At 43.5% G+C, this 13396-nt stretch overlaps 3 protein-coding genes across 20 annotated transcripts in view; 2 read left to right on the top strand and 1 right to left on the bottom strand.

Moving 5' to 3' along the window:
- DNAAF4 (dynein axonemal assembly factor 4) overlaps positions 1 to 3183 on the top strand; it is an 88328-nt gene extending 85145 nt beyond the window's left edge. For 2 of the 3 annotated variants that reach the window (XM_054531525.2, XM_054531527.2), the window contains one exon: positions 2805 to 3183. In XM_054531525.2, coding sequence (XP_054387500.1) covers positions 2805 to 2821 — 17 coding nt within the window. In that variant the 3' untranslated portion in view covers positions 2822 to 3183. The remainder of the gene's footprint in view (positions 1 to 2804) is intronic. The other variant, XM_024232380.2, reaches the window with a different exon arrangement.
- On the bottom strand, positions 2264 to 11087 carry PIERCE2 (piercer of microtubule wall 2). The gene is made up of 2 exons (XM_024232383.3): positions 10874 to 11087; positions 2264 to 2715 (listed from the first exon to the last, which is right to left on the bottom strand). The coding sequence occupies exons 1-2, from the start codon at positions 10889 to 10891 to the stop codon at positions 2368 to 2370; spliced, it is 366 nt and encodes a 121-aa protein (XP_024088151.1). The 5' UTR covers positions 10892 to 11087; the 3' UTR covers positions 2264 to 2367.
- An 81-nt stretch (positions 11088 to 11168) lies between these two features.
- The window catches only part of CCPG1 (cell cycle progression 1), a 55897-nt gene continuing 53669 nt past the window's right edge, over positions 11169 to 13396 (top strand). For 7 of the 16 annotated variants that reach the window (XR_008513596.1, XM_054531511.1, XM_063716654.1 and 4 more), the window contains exon 1: positions 11264 to 11444. The gene's annotated coding sequence lies outside the window, so the exon portion shown is untranslated. Of the gene's footprint in view, positions 11819 to 13396 lie in introns of all 16 variants that reach the window. The other 9 variants (XM_054531521.2, XM_054531519.2, XM_024232378.3 and 6 more) reach the window with 5 other exon arrangements.

Raw genomic sequence — 13396 nt, 5'->3', positions numbered from 1 at the left:
AGTGATCCGCCTGCCTCGGCCTCCCAAAATGCTGGGATTACAGGTGAGAGCCACTGTGCCCGGCCAATCCTGAGAATTTAGCAACAACAAAAATGACCCAACGGTGCACCACTGCCATAGGTAGGAATTTTAGGTTAGTATCTAGATTCTACATATAAAAAGGTAAATTCACTTGCCATGAATCGGGCACCTACAGTGAAGGGAGAAAATGGTTTGTATGGTTTATACTGCAAGAACAGGCTAATAAACTAAAATGTTATTGCATAATTCACTTGGACATCTTGTGTAGTGCCTCACTATTTGATGTTTTGAGGAAGTGAAAAAAATTAATTTTTCTTCTTGCTTGTGCCATTACCAAATATCAGTTTTGGGGGTAACTGGAAGAAGTTGATGAGTCTGCAGAGTTTGAGCTGTTTCCTTATATCAAGCAACTTTTATGATTAGAAGATTCAACTTTTATAATCCCCTTATGACTCACAAATTTATTCTTTCTAATTGATGGTAATATCCTGAACTGAAACCAACAGGGGAAAATAACAATGATTTTTTTTTTTCCAGAAAGATACTCACACCCAATTATCAACATATGGTTTAAACAGATGGCAGCTGAAATAAATCTGTGTGTGCAGTAGAATCACAGATTTTAAAGAATTGTGTAGCCTGTCACCTACCACTGCTCACACTATGTTGGAGATATATAAAATTAATTGCATTTATAAAAATATACCACATTATCTCACATCTTTGTACCTTTACCCATATAGTTTCTTCTCCCTAGAATAACCTTCTTTTGATTTAGCTTTATCTTCTCCAGGACACTTCTCCTGATCTCTGGTGTCAATTTGAGCAATTCTATCTCTGTCTGAAAGGCCTGTGCATACTGCCTACTTTACATTACAAAAATTATCACATATTAATTTGCTAATCTCATTGTCCCAAAATACTTTTTTTTTTTTTCCAGACAGAGTTTTGCTCTTGTTGCCCAGGTTGGAGTGCAATGGCGTGATCTCGGCTCACTGCAACCTCCACCTCCCGGGTTCAAGTGATTCTCCTGCCTCAGCCTCCCAAAGTAGCTGGGATTACAAGCACCTGCCGCCATGCCCAGCTAATTTTTTTGTATCTTAGTTGAGATGGGGTTTCACCATTTTGGCCAGGCTGGTCTTGAACTCCTGACCTCAGGTGATCCACCAGCCCCGGCCTCCCAATGTGCTGGGATCACAGGCGTGAGCCACCACACCCGGCCAATATTGTTAATTAAAACAAAAATCACTGTCTTTTATTTCTGTATCTCTATTTGCATAGTACAGTCTGCCATCAATCGGGGTTCAAAAAATATTTGCTAAATGAATCAATAAATTACAAGTTCTCTCTTCCACCAACCTAGCAGTGGGAACTAACATAATGTTAAAAGTGGGAAATTGGCTGGGCAGTGTGGCTCACTCCTGTAATCCCAACACTTTGGGAGGCCAAGGCAGGATGACTGCTTGAGGACAGGAGTTTGAGATCAGCCTGGGCAACACAGTGAGACTCCATCTACACACACACCCCACCCCTACAAATTAGCTGGGGGCATGGTTGTTGGTGCCTGTAGTCTCAGCTAGTCGAGAGGCTGAGGTGGGAGATGGTTTGAGCCCAGGCGTCCAAGGTTGCAGTGAACCATGATCATGCCACTGCATTCCATCTTGGGTGAGATAAGGTGAAACCCTGTCTGCAAAAAATAAAAAATATAAGTGTGTTGGCTGGGCACAGTGACTCACACCTGTAATCTCAGTACTTTGGGTGGCCGAGGTGGGTGGATCACCAGGTCAGGAAATTAAGATCATCCTAGCTAACAGGGTGAACCCCGTCTCTACTAAAAATACAAAAAATTAGCTGGGTGTGGTGGCGAGTGCCTGTAATCCCAGCTACTTGGGAGGCTGAGGCAGGAAAATCACTTGAACCTGGGAGGCGGAGGTCGCAGCGAGCAACCACTGCACTCTAGCCGGGCGACAGAGCGAGACTCCATCTCAAAAAAAAAAAAAAAGTGTGACATTGTTGGTCAGAAGCTCCTTAAATCATTTTTTTTTCTTACAGCTCCTGTGTTCCTTTGTCTTGATAAGTATACTCAATAGATAAGTAAATAAAATATGAAAGGCTTTTGAAGCTTTTGGATTACATGGACTAAAACACTTTCTACCTTTTATTTTGCTATTTTGAACATATTTTCATTTAAAAATCACTGTCATGTAGTTATCAGTTGAAATACTTTAACTTATTTTAAAAATTGATTCAAAACTTTTAATCTTCTTTATTAGGTATTCTACCCTTAGATTTAACACTCATTTTTCCCGAGTATATTTTCTCTTCAATATACAAAGGAATATATTTTCATAGAGTGTGTTGAATATTAGGAAAATCAAGAGTTCTGGTTCTGTCAGGTGCAGTATTTAGACTGTTATTTTGATAAAATCCAGTTGCTCTGATATGGCTTGAAAATACTTGCTCCTTTGGAGTATAATTGCAGGGGAAAAACTCTGGAATAGGTAGAAATTCACCATAATGACTTGAATTGGTTTTATACATAATCATTTGAGGTTTTGATAGTGAGGTGGCTGTCTGGAGTGTCTTTGGATCCAACATACATGAAAACACAGGATTGCCAGGGTTCACACAAGGAGGCAGTTGTTCAGATTTCATTTCTGTGTCTGAATTTGAAGGTGAAGTACTTTTCTTATCCTAAAAGATAAACACGTAAAATCATTCTCCATTATAAAGTTCCGAAAAAAATAAAATTGAATTCAGTCCCACCCACTTCCCTTTTTCAGGAATTCTGTTCTCTTGAGGGCATTGAATGTCAGGCCTCTGAGCCCAAGCTAAGCCGTCATATCCCCAGTGACCTGCACGTATACATCCAGGTGGCCTGAAGCAAGTGAAGAATCACAAAAGAAGTGAAAATGGCCGGTTTCTGCCTTAACTGATGACACTACCTTGTGAAATTCCTTCTCGTGGCTCAGAACCTCCCCCACTGAGCACCTTGTGACCCCTGCCCCTGCCCACCAGAGAATAACCCCCTTTGACTGTAATTTTCCATTACCTACCCAAATCCTATAAAACGGCCTCACCCCATCTCCCTTCGCTGACTGTCTTTTCGGACTCAGCCCGCCTGCACCCAGGTGATTAAAAAGCTTTATTGCTCACACAAAACCTGTTTGGTGGTCTCTTCTCTTGATGTTGAAGACTACCCTTAAAATCACATACACCTGTACACAGAGCAAACTTGTCAAAAATATGCATAAGTTACCTTTTTAAACATTCTGTACTAGAACTATGAGAATTTATTTAAAAATCTGTAAATCATAGGGAAAAATCTGTAAAAGTCATAGTTAGAAGAGGAAGTACAGCTTGATTTTAGAGTGAGAAAGGAACGAGATAAACATCCAGGGTTAGCCTGGGTATGTGGGCAGCCATTAAACAACTAATTACATAGCTAACTGAATAATTACAATTGTGATAACTGCTATGAAGAAAAAAAAATACAAGATATTAATGAAGACAGAATGGGGGTTCTAATCTAGTGTTGAGGGTTAGGGAAAGCCATTCCACTTAAGTACCATTCAAAGTGCTGTAATCCCAGCACTTTGGGAGGCCGACGTGGGCGGATCACGAGGTCAAGAGATTGAGACCATCCTGGACAACATGGTGAAACCCTGTCTGTACTAAAAATACAAAAATTAGCTGGTCGTGGTGGCATGCGCCTGTATTCCCAGCTACTCGGGAGGCTGAGGCAGGAGAGGATCCCTTGAACCCAGGAGGCAGAGGTTGCAGTGAGCCAAGATCGTGCCACTGCACTCCAGCCTGGTGACAGAGCAAAAGACTCTCTCTCTCTATATATATAATAATGTTTAAAAAAACTAACAAACTGCATGAAAAACTAAAAAATGTCATGACTGAATCCTGAAATTCTGATTTTGAATTCTATCCTAAGAAACTTTATTGTAGAAAAATTTAATTCACAGCATTACTTACAAAATAACTGAAATGTGTACTGATTTAGATGGAAGTTAATTTTAACTATAATGCTAATGCCAAAAATACTAAGGGAGAAGACCACCCCTCATATTGTCTTATGCCCAATTTCTGCCTCCAAAGAAAGAAGAAGTAAAAACTAAAAGGCAGAAATGAAATCCATAGGCAGACAGCCCGGCAGTACACCCTGGGCCTGGTAGTTAAAGATTGACCCCTGACCTAATCGGTTATGTTATCTATAGAAGACAGACATTTTATGGAAAAGCACTGTGAAAATCCCTGTCCTGTTCTGTTCCATTCTAATTACTGGTGCATGCAGCCCCCAGTCACGTACCCGCTGCTTGCTCAATCGATCAGGACTCTCACGCGGACCCCCTTGGAGTTGTAAGCCCTTAAGAGGGACAGGAATTGCTCACTCAGGGAGCTCGGTTGTTGGAGACGTGAGTCTTGCTGAATGGCCAAATAAAGCCCTTCCTTCCCTTCCTTCTTTTTTTTTTTTTGAGACGAAGTCTCACTCTTGTCCCCCAGGCTGGAGTGCAATGGCAGGATCTCAGCTCACTGCAACCTCCGCCTTCCAGGTTCAAGCGATTGTCCTGCCTCACAGGCACCTGCCACCACGCCTGGCTAATTTTTGTATTTTTAGTAGAGACAGGGTTTCACCATGTTGGCCAGGCTGGTCTTGAACTCCTGACCTTAGATGATCCACCCGCCTCGGCCTCTCAAAGTGCTGGGATTACAGGCGTGAGCCACCACACCCGGCCAAGCCCTTCCTTCTTTTGGTGTCTGAGGGGTTTTGTCTGCGGCTTGTCCTGCTACGATACTAATAGAAGTACTTGAAAATAGCTTATTTTCTTAAATAAGTTTTTTCTGCAACCTTACATTGATGTAAGATAAACGTTCACCCAGCCCTGGTATAATTATGTCAGAATAATTACAAACTGGGTATTCTCTAAAGTGCTGTTACTATAAATAGACTTTTTGTTTAATAAATTTCACCTTGAGATGGTTCACCTATTAAAAATTAATAGGTGAACAATCAATGTTTTGTTTTTCTTTTTTTTGAGATGGAGTCTCACTCTGTTGCCCAGGCTGGAGTGCAGTGGCGCCATCTCGGCTCACTGCAACCTCCCCATCTTGGGTTCAAGCGATTCTCATGCCTCAGCCTCCCAAGCAGCTGGGATTACAGGCATGCACCACCATGCCCAGCTAATTTTTGTATTTTAGTAGAGATGGGGTTTCACCATGTTGGCCAGGCTGGCCTTGGACTTCTGACCTGAGGTGATCCACCCGCCTCATCCTCCCAAAATGCTGGGATTACAGGCGTGAGCCACTGTGCCCAGCTGGAAAATCTATTAAAAGTTAATGACTTCACTTACTAACTTTTTTGGAAGACTTGCAATGACTAATCCTTTATAAATTTAATTTCATTTGCATTTCTAGTTGGGAAAATTACAAATATAAGAACATTTCTAGGCCAAGTGCGGTGGATCACCTGAGGTCAGGAGTCTGAGACCATCCTGGCCAACATGGTAAAACCCTGCCTCTACTAAAAATACAAAAAATTAGCCAAGCGTGGTGGCACACACCTGTAATCCCAGCTACTCGGGAGGCTGAGGCAGGGGAATTGCTTGAACCCGGGAGGCCAAGGTTGCAGTGATCCGAGATTATGCCACTCACTGACTCCAGCCAGGGCAACAAGAGTGAAACTCTGTCTCAAAAAAAAACAAAAAACAAAAAACAAAAAATAACAGGCCTGGCACGGTGGCTCAAGCTTATAATCCCAGCACTTTGGGAAGCCGAGGCGGGCAGATCACAAAGTCAGGAGATCAAGACCATCCTGGCTAACACGGTGAAACCCCTTCTCTACTAAAAATACAAAGAATTAGCCGGGCGTGGTGGCAGGCGCCTGTAGTTCCAGTTACTCGGGAGGCTGAGGCAGGAGAATGGCGTGAACCTGGGAGGCGGAGCTTGCCTTGAGCCAAGATCCTGCCACTGCACTCCAGCCTGAGCGAGACTCCGTCTCAAAAAAACAAAAAAGAGAACATTTCTCTCTGTAATATCTTATATCTACTTATATTTTAAATGTACTTATAGCTGAAAAATAAAAAAAGTCCTAATGAGTTGAAATGAAGCTGATTTAAAATGCTTTCCCCATAAAAACATTCTTTTTGTTTTTTTTTTGAAAGGGAGTTTTGCTCTTGTTGCCCAGGCTGGAGTGCAATGGTGCGATCTTGGCTCACTGCAACCTCTGCCTCCCAGGTTCAAGCGATTCTCCTGCCTCTGCCTCCCAAGTAGCTGGGATTACAGGCATGTGCCACACCAGGCCCAGCTAATTTTGTATTTTTAGTAGAGACAGGGTTTCTCAATGTTGGTCAGGCTGGTCTTGAACTCCCGACCTCAGGTGATCTGCCTGCCTTGGCCTCCCAAAGTGCTGGGATTACAGGCGTGAGCCACCATGCCCGGCCCTTAAAAACATTCTTAAAGGGCAGCTTTTAATTAACTGTTTTGGTGTGGGGAAGGGAGAAAGTTTTTCTCTGTCACTCAGGCTAGAGTGCAGTAGTGATCGTAGTTCAGTGCAGCCTCAAACTCCTGGATTCCAGTGACCCTCCCAGGTAGCTAGGACTACGGGCACACCACCATACCCAGCTAATTTTTATACTTTTTTTGTAGGGATGAGGTCTTGCTATGTTGCCCAGGCTGGTCTTGAACTCCTGGTCTCAAGCAATCCTCCTGCCTTGGCTTCCCACAGCACTGGGATTACAGGCATAAGCTACCATGTCAATCCCCAGCTTTTAACTTAAAAGTACTATAAAACTATATTCAATCTACTCTTCATCAACTTTTTCTTTTTTTTGAGACAGAGATCTCACTTTGTTGCCCAGGCTGGAGTGCACTGGCTGTTCACAAATGGGATAATAGTACACTGCAACCTGGAACTCCTGGGCTGAAGTGATCCTCAGGCCTTGGCTTCTCAAGGTGGGACTTCAGGCACATGCCACCAGTGTCCAGCTTTCAGTCAGTTATTAATGTTCTACCCGAATAGTGTCCCTACTAAAGTTTTTGAAAGTATTTTTCCATGAATAAGGGGACTGAAAATATGAATCAAATATAAAGCAATTTAAACTTGGACAAGTCACTTACATTCTCTGTGCCTAAAATTTGTTTGTAAAACAGTGGAGCCTGGATTATTTGACCTCTCAGATCTCTTCTACCAACTCCACAGAATTTATTAACTTTATAAACTTGAGGCAGAATCATAGTGTAGTATACTATGTTTTCATGTTTTGCTTTATTTTAATGATAATCATAAGCGAAAGAGGGCTGGACGTGATATATTGGAAGAGTAGCACAAGGCAGCAACTATGACCTACGTTCTCATACTTTATCATTTCACCTTTATTTGTATATTATCTGTAAAACTGGTAAATAAAAATCTGCCATAGTTCCTATGGTTGTGGAGATTAAGTGAAAGAAAATTTGATGTAAATGTTGATGTAAATGGTGAATCACTATATGAATGGGATCTTTTTTTTTTTTTTTTTTTTTTGGTGGAGACAGAGTCTCACTCTGTTGCCCAGTCTGGAGTGCAATGGCATGATCTTGGCTCACTGCAACCTCTGCCTCCTGGGTTCAAGCAATTCTCCTACCTTAGCCTCCCAAGTCGCTGGGCTTAAAGGTGTGCGCCACCACGCTGGGCTAAAATTTTTTTTTTTTATGAGAAGGAGTTTTGCTCTTGTTGCCCAGGCTGGAGTGCAATGGTGCGATCTCAGCTCACCGCAACCTCCGCCTTCTGGGTTCAACCCATTCTTCTGCCTCAGCCTCCCGAGTAGCTGGGATTACAGGCATGCACCACCATGCCTGGCTAATTTTGTATTTTTAGTAGAGATGGGGTTTCTCCATGTTAGTCAGGCTGGTCTCTAACTCCCAACCTCAGGTGATCCGCCTGCCTTGGCCTCCCAAAGTGCTGGAATTACAAGCGTGAGCCACCGTGCCCAGCCTAATTTTTGTATTTTTAGTAGAGATGGGGTTTCACCATGATGGCCAGGCTGGTCTTGGACTCCTGACCTCTGACCTCAAGTGATCCACCTGTCTCGGCTTCCCAAAGTGTTGGGATTACAGGTGTGAGCCACTGCGCCTGGCCAAATGGAATCAATTTTTATCACTATTTTATTTTATTTATTTTATTTTATTTTTTGAGATGGAGTTCTGCTGTTGCCTAAGCTGGAGTGCAGTGGTGCAGTCGCAGCTCATTGTAACCTCTGCGTCCCGGGTTCAAGTGATTCCCCTGCCTCAGCCTCCAGAGTAGCTGGGACTACAGGTGCCTGCCAACACACCTGGCTAATTTTTGTGTTTTTAGTAGAAATGGGGTTTCACCATGTTGGTCAGGCTGTTCTCGAACTCCTGACCTCAGATGATCTGCCTACCTCAGCTTTCCAAAGTGCTGGGACTACAGTCGTGAGCCACCATGCCTCACCAAATTTTATTATTTTCCTTTTTGCAGGTTTACCTCAACGTATGATCTTCCAGAAACAGTTCTGAAACGTAAAGGTTAATGACCTTGTATTAGCATAATATGGTTTGCTAATATTCACTTAATACTCATAAGTTTGTAGTTGGCAAAGTTGGAAATAGAACTCAGGTTCACTGAGTGTCATCAATGTTATTCTCATCAGATCTTGCTGTTTATTCTTTTTGATACTGCTTATTAATTTGTTTTAAATATTAACAACAGATAATGGATAATAGTAAATCATAAGAATTTTAAAATTTTGATGGTATCTCAACTGATCAGCTTTTCTCAAATTTTCTAGGTTTTCTCAGCACAGGGGAAAGCTTTTTAGGTGGAAGGTGGAGGCCGTGTGACTTGTGCAGAAAAGTACCACTGTAATTTATTTTATGGGCACCTAAGCAGGTTGCCCAGGGCAACTTGTAGATTTTGTTGTTGTTGTTAATACTATCTCCTTCAGTCACTAAGAACTCTTTTTTTTTTTTTTTGAGATGGAGTTTCGCTCTTGTTGCCTAGGCTGGAGTGCAGTGGCGCGATCTTGGCTCACTGCAACCTCCGCCTCCCGGATTCAAGCGATTCTCCTGCCTCAGCCTCCCGAGTAGCTGGGATTATAGGCATGCGTCACCACGCCCAGCTAATTTTGTGTTTTTAGTAGAGACGGTGTATCTCCATGTTGGTCAGGCTGGTCTCGAACTCTTGAACTCAGATGATTCGCCTGCCTTGGCCTCCCAAAGTACTGGGCCTTAAATACTGGGATTATAGGCGTAAGCCACCGCGCCCAGCTGAGAACTCTTCTTGTTATCAAATGACCCTCCTTACTACTGGTTCTAGAATTTCGATCAGCTTTGGCTCAAAACATAATGCAGAAAACGAAATCTAGTCAAAACAGAAGACAAATTAGCTGATAAACTTTGTTGGCATAATTAGTACCACAAAATCTGGAAAAGTTAATAAACATTTTTTAGATTTCCAGGATAATTCATAAATGTTTATGGATTCAGAAACAAAAGGCCCATTGCTTTATACTTTACATCATAGACAACCACTGCAGTTTTCTTATATGGGTTTCACCTTCTTCAAGCCTGATATTCTTAAAATGTGGAGTTCAAACTGACTATAGTTAAGAACGAAACAGCCAATACAAAGAATAATAAAAGGATGAGTTCAAATTATCTGCCACGTCATCAACTTTTATTAAATGACAAAAAGGCTAATTAAAATTGTAAATGATTTTTCAGAAGAAATTACATCTTAAAATTGGCCTGTGAAAGTGGCTTGAAAGGTATAAAAATCTACCAGTAGCTGGTATTAGCTTTCTTAGTAATTTAATTTTCAGTTAGAGAAAGCCGGACCACTTTGACCTTTCGAAGTCCTTCGGTACAGATACATATACACTTAAAAAGATAAATGAAAACAAGCCATTGATTAATAATGCCCATCGCAGAAGCTGTAATTATAAAATTAAGATTTTTTGATGTCACTGTTGATGTTGAATATAGTTAATAGAAAAGCAAAAATAAAAAATAAAAAAGGTCTAGTTTTGAGGCACTCTTTTGTCTCTGCTCAGGCCCACCGTCTTCCTTGCTAATGTTTACGTTTATTATTAATTTTTTTCATTTATTTATTTACTTTTACCACAATTAGGGGACAGAGAATGAAACCTAAACTTTTTATTGCTTCTGTAAAGAGTGAATATAAATGTAAGATTTTTTTTTTTTTGAGACGGAGTTTTGCTCTTGTTGCCCAGGCTGCAGTTCAGTGGCGCAATCTCGGCTCACTGTAACCTCTGCCTCCCAGATTCAAGCAATTCTCCTGCCTCAGCCTCTCAAGTAGCTGGGATTACAGGTGCGCGCCACCTCTCCCGGCTAATTTTTTGTATTTAGTAGAGACCGAGTTTCACCATGTAGGTGAGGCTGGTCTGGAACTCCTGACCTCAGGTGATCCACCCGCCTCGGCCTCCCAAATTGCTGGGATTACAGGCGTGGGCGCCGGGGATTACAGGCGTGAGTCCCGGCGCCCGGCCACCAAATCCTTTTTCAAAACAACTCCCTTCTTTGACAAAGTACAATTTAAATAAGTGTACAATTAACAAAGTACGTTTTTCTTATTCAAAACCATCACTGAACAGTTTGCAACAGTAGGGTATGAATGCATACAATCCCGATGGTCTTTACACCTTCAGAGGCTATTCGGACTTAAAGAAACGTGCATTTACAAGTGTAAATGTAAAAGCTCAGTAGTTGCCTTGTAAAGTGCTTTTCGGGGTTGTGGGGTTGGGGGTGGTAGGAGTAGGTGGTGCCTCAAATTATACCAGCGGGAATATCAACATTCCCAAACATCTAGCCCTCTGCCTAAACTCACCTGGTCGCGGTCTGTCATTTTCGCTATCTTCTTTGTTAATTTTTTCGGCAAAGTCAGTTTTCCTGCAGCAGATGGCAAGAAAGCCGGTGAACGCCTAGGGACGTGGCCTTTTAACCGCACCCAATTAAAGCAGCAAACAGAAGATGAATAGCTGGGTGGATCAGTATGTGTAAACCTATCCGTTTAATCCGGGGAGCTGTTTTCCCGGGTGAAACCACGAATTCTTTCTGGAGGTTGCAACTCGTATCCATAGCAACTGGAAGTGGTCGCCGGCTCCCGGATGTTGTGGGGATCTGCGGCCGCCTGGCCCAGCTTCCCGCAGGCGCCCGGAGGCGGCCTGCGCTCCTCTTCGGGAGTGGTAGTTCTTCTCTTCACCGCTGCCGGGCAGGAGGCGCAAGCGGGACTACGCGTCACGGCATGCACTGCGGCACCCAGCCGGTCACCGCCTGCCGGCTGCAGACGCCTGCGAGCAGGTTGTTGTTTTTATAAGAGGCGTCATTGGCTCCCGAGCTGTGACCGCCGCCACTGGGGCAGCCAGCACAATCGGGCGGAGGTGGCGCTGCCCCTTCAGGTACTGTACTAGGCGGGCTTAGACCCCGGGAGGGGGTTTGTGCCGACTGTCTGAGTCCCTGGCCGACACGCTCGGCTCAGTAGAGGAGCAGTGGCGGGATCCGCCTCCTAGGCTGGGGCTGCTCGGGCGGGGACTTGACGCCTGGTGTCAGCGGCCGCACGGGCGACCTCCTCGGGCCGTGCGCGAGTCCACAGCCCCGGAGGCCCGAGCCGGCCCTGGGGCGTCCGGTCTGGTGGTCTTGCAGCCTCCAAACCCCGAGTGCTATACCGAACTGCGCGCCAAGGGTGGGAGAGATGACGGCCTGGGGCACCCTTCTTCCTTCACTGGGCAGGCTTTGAGGTGCTTGTGGGTCTGGACTGATGAAAATCCATATGGTAAGATGTTATGTGCGTCACCCTGGCGCGTTTTATGCCAGCCTGTCTTTTGATGACGTTTGAGCCCCCGTGATATCAGTAATAGATTAAATATTAAATAATGCCCGGAGACTTCCGCTCGCACGCCAGCCTGATGATGATTAAATACCTCTCCATATCCTTCTCCAGTTCCACTGGCCTCCTTTAGCTTTGGTCTCCCTAATCGATTTGTCCTCATTAGCAGCTGTCCCATGCAGTGCCTTGTACGCATTGTTTATGTTTAGCACTATTGGGAGCGCCAAGTAAGGCGTTTTGTTGAGTGGTGAAATTTGCACTGTTCTGCTCTACTTTTATTGAAAAACACAGTGGGGCATTCTTGTAGCTAGAATAGCTAACTATAGTACTATGAATTTTAGATTTGTCTTCTCCAATCTACAGGATAGTGCTTGAAATATCGCTACTAACGCATTGTATCTTTTAAGATTAGAATCGTATTGGGTCCCACACGTCTCGGGATATTTATCACACACATCCAGTGTGAATGGTTTACTATTCTTTTCTGAGTTCAGGTCATATAGCAGAAGATGGAGATGGTGAGGGTATTATTTTAATTCATAAATTTTTTTTTTTTTTTTTTGAGACGGGGTCTCGCTCTTGTTGCCCAGGCTGGAGTGCAGTGGCGCGATCTCGGCTCACTGCAACCTCTGCCTTCCGGTTTCAAGCGATTCTCCTGCCTCAGCCTCCCGAGTATCTGGGATTACAGGCGCCCGCCACCACGCCCAGCTAAATTTTGTATTTTTAGTGGAGACGGGAGTCTCACCATGTCGGCCAGGCTGATCTCGAACTCCTGACCTCGTGATCCGCCCACTTCGGCCTCCCAGAGTTCTGGGATTACAGGCGTAACCCACCGCGCCGGGCTTTAATTCATAATTTTTAACCTTTTACGCTAAGGACGGAATTTCAATCAAAAAAGCTATTAAAAATCAGCCCAAATACAATTTAAAGGTGTGGGAAATACTCCTTCTTAGATGAAAACAGTTTAGAAAATAGTGTAATTGCAATTTTGTAAACCATGGAACAAAAAATGAACATATTTCTTTTAGAAATGACTTAAAGGGCCCAGAGCGGTGGCTCACACCTGTAATCCCAGCACTTTGGGAGGCTCATGCAGGTGGATCACCTGTGGTCAGGAGTTTGAGACCAGCCTGGCCAATATGGTGAAACCCCGTCTCTACTAAAAATACAAAAATTAGCCGGGTGTGGTGGCATGGGCCTGTAATCCCAGCTACTTGGGAGGTTGAGGCAGGAGAATTACTTGAACCCGGGAGGCGGAGGTTGCAGTGAGCCAAGATCTGGCCACTGCACTCCAACCTGGGTGACAGAAGTGAGACTATCTCAAAAAAAAAAAAAAAAAAAGAAAAGAAATAAAGGATATTCACAGTTATAAAAGTGTAGACAGTGAAACTAGAAATGATTTTTCTTGTACTTTCCTGTATTTTTCAAGTTTTCTGTAGAAAAAACTTTTAAAAAAGGATGCAAGTGTTAACAGTACTTTGAGAGTTTGTATATCATTTTTTTCACTTTCTAGTGGAAAGCCCC

The sequence above is a fragment of the Pongo abelii genome, chromosome 16 (genome assembly GCF_028885655.2).
Source record: "Pongo abelii isolate AG06213 chromosome 16, NHGRI_mPonAbe1-v2.0_pri, whole genome shotgun sequence".
NCBI classification, from domain to species: Eukaryota; Metazoa; Chordata; class Mammalia; order Primates; family Hominidae; genus Pongo; species Pongo abelii.
Note: the sequence above shows the minus strand (reverse complement) of the source record. Positions and strands in the feature narration are given on the sequence as shown.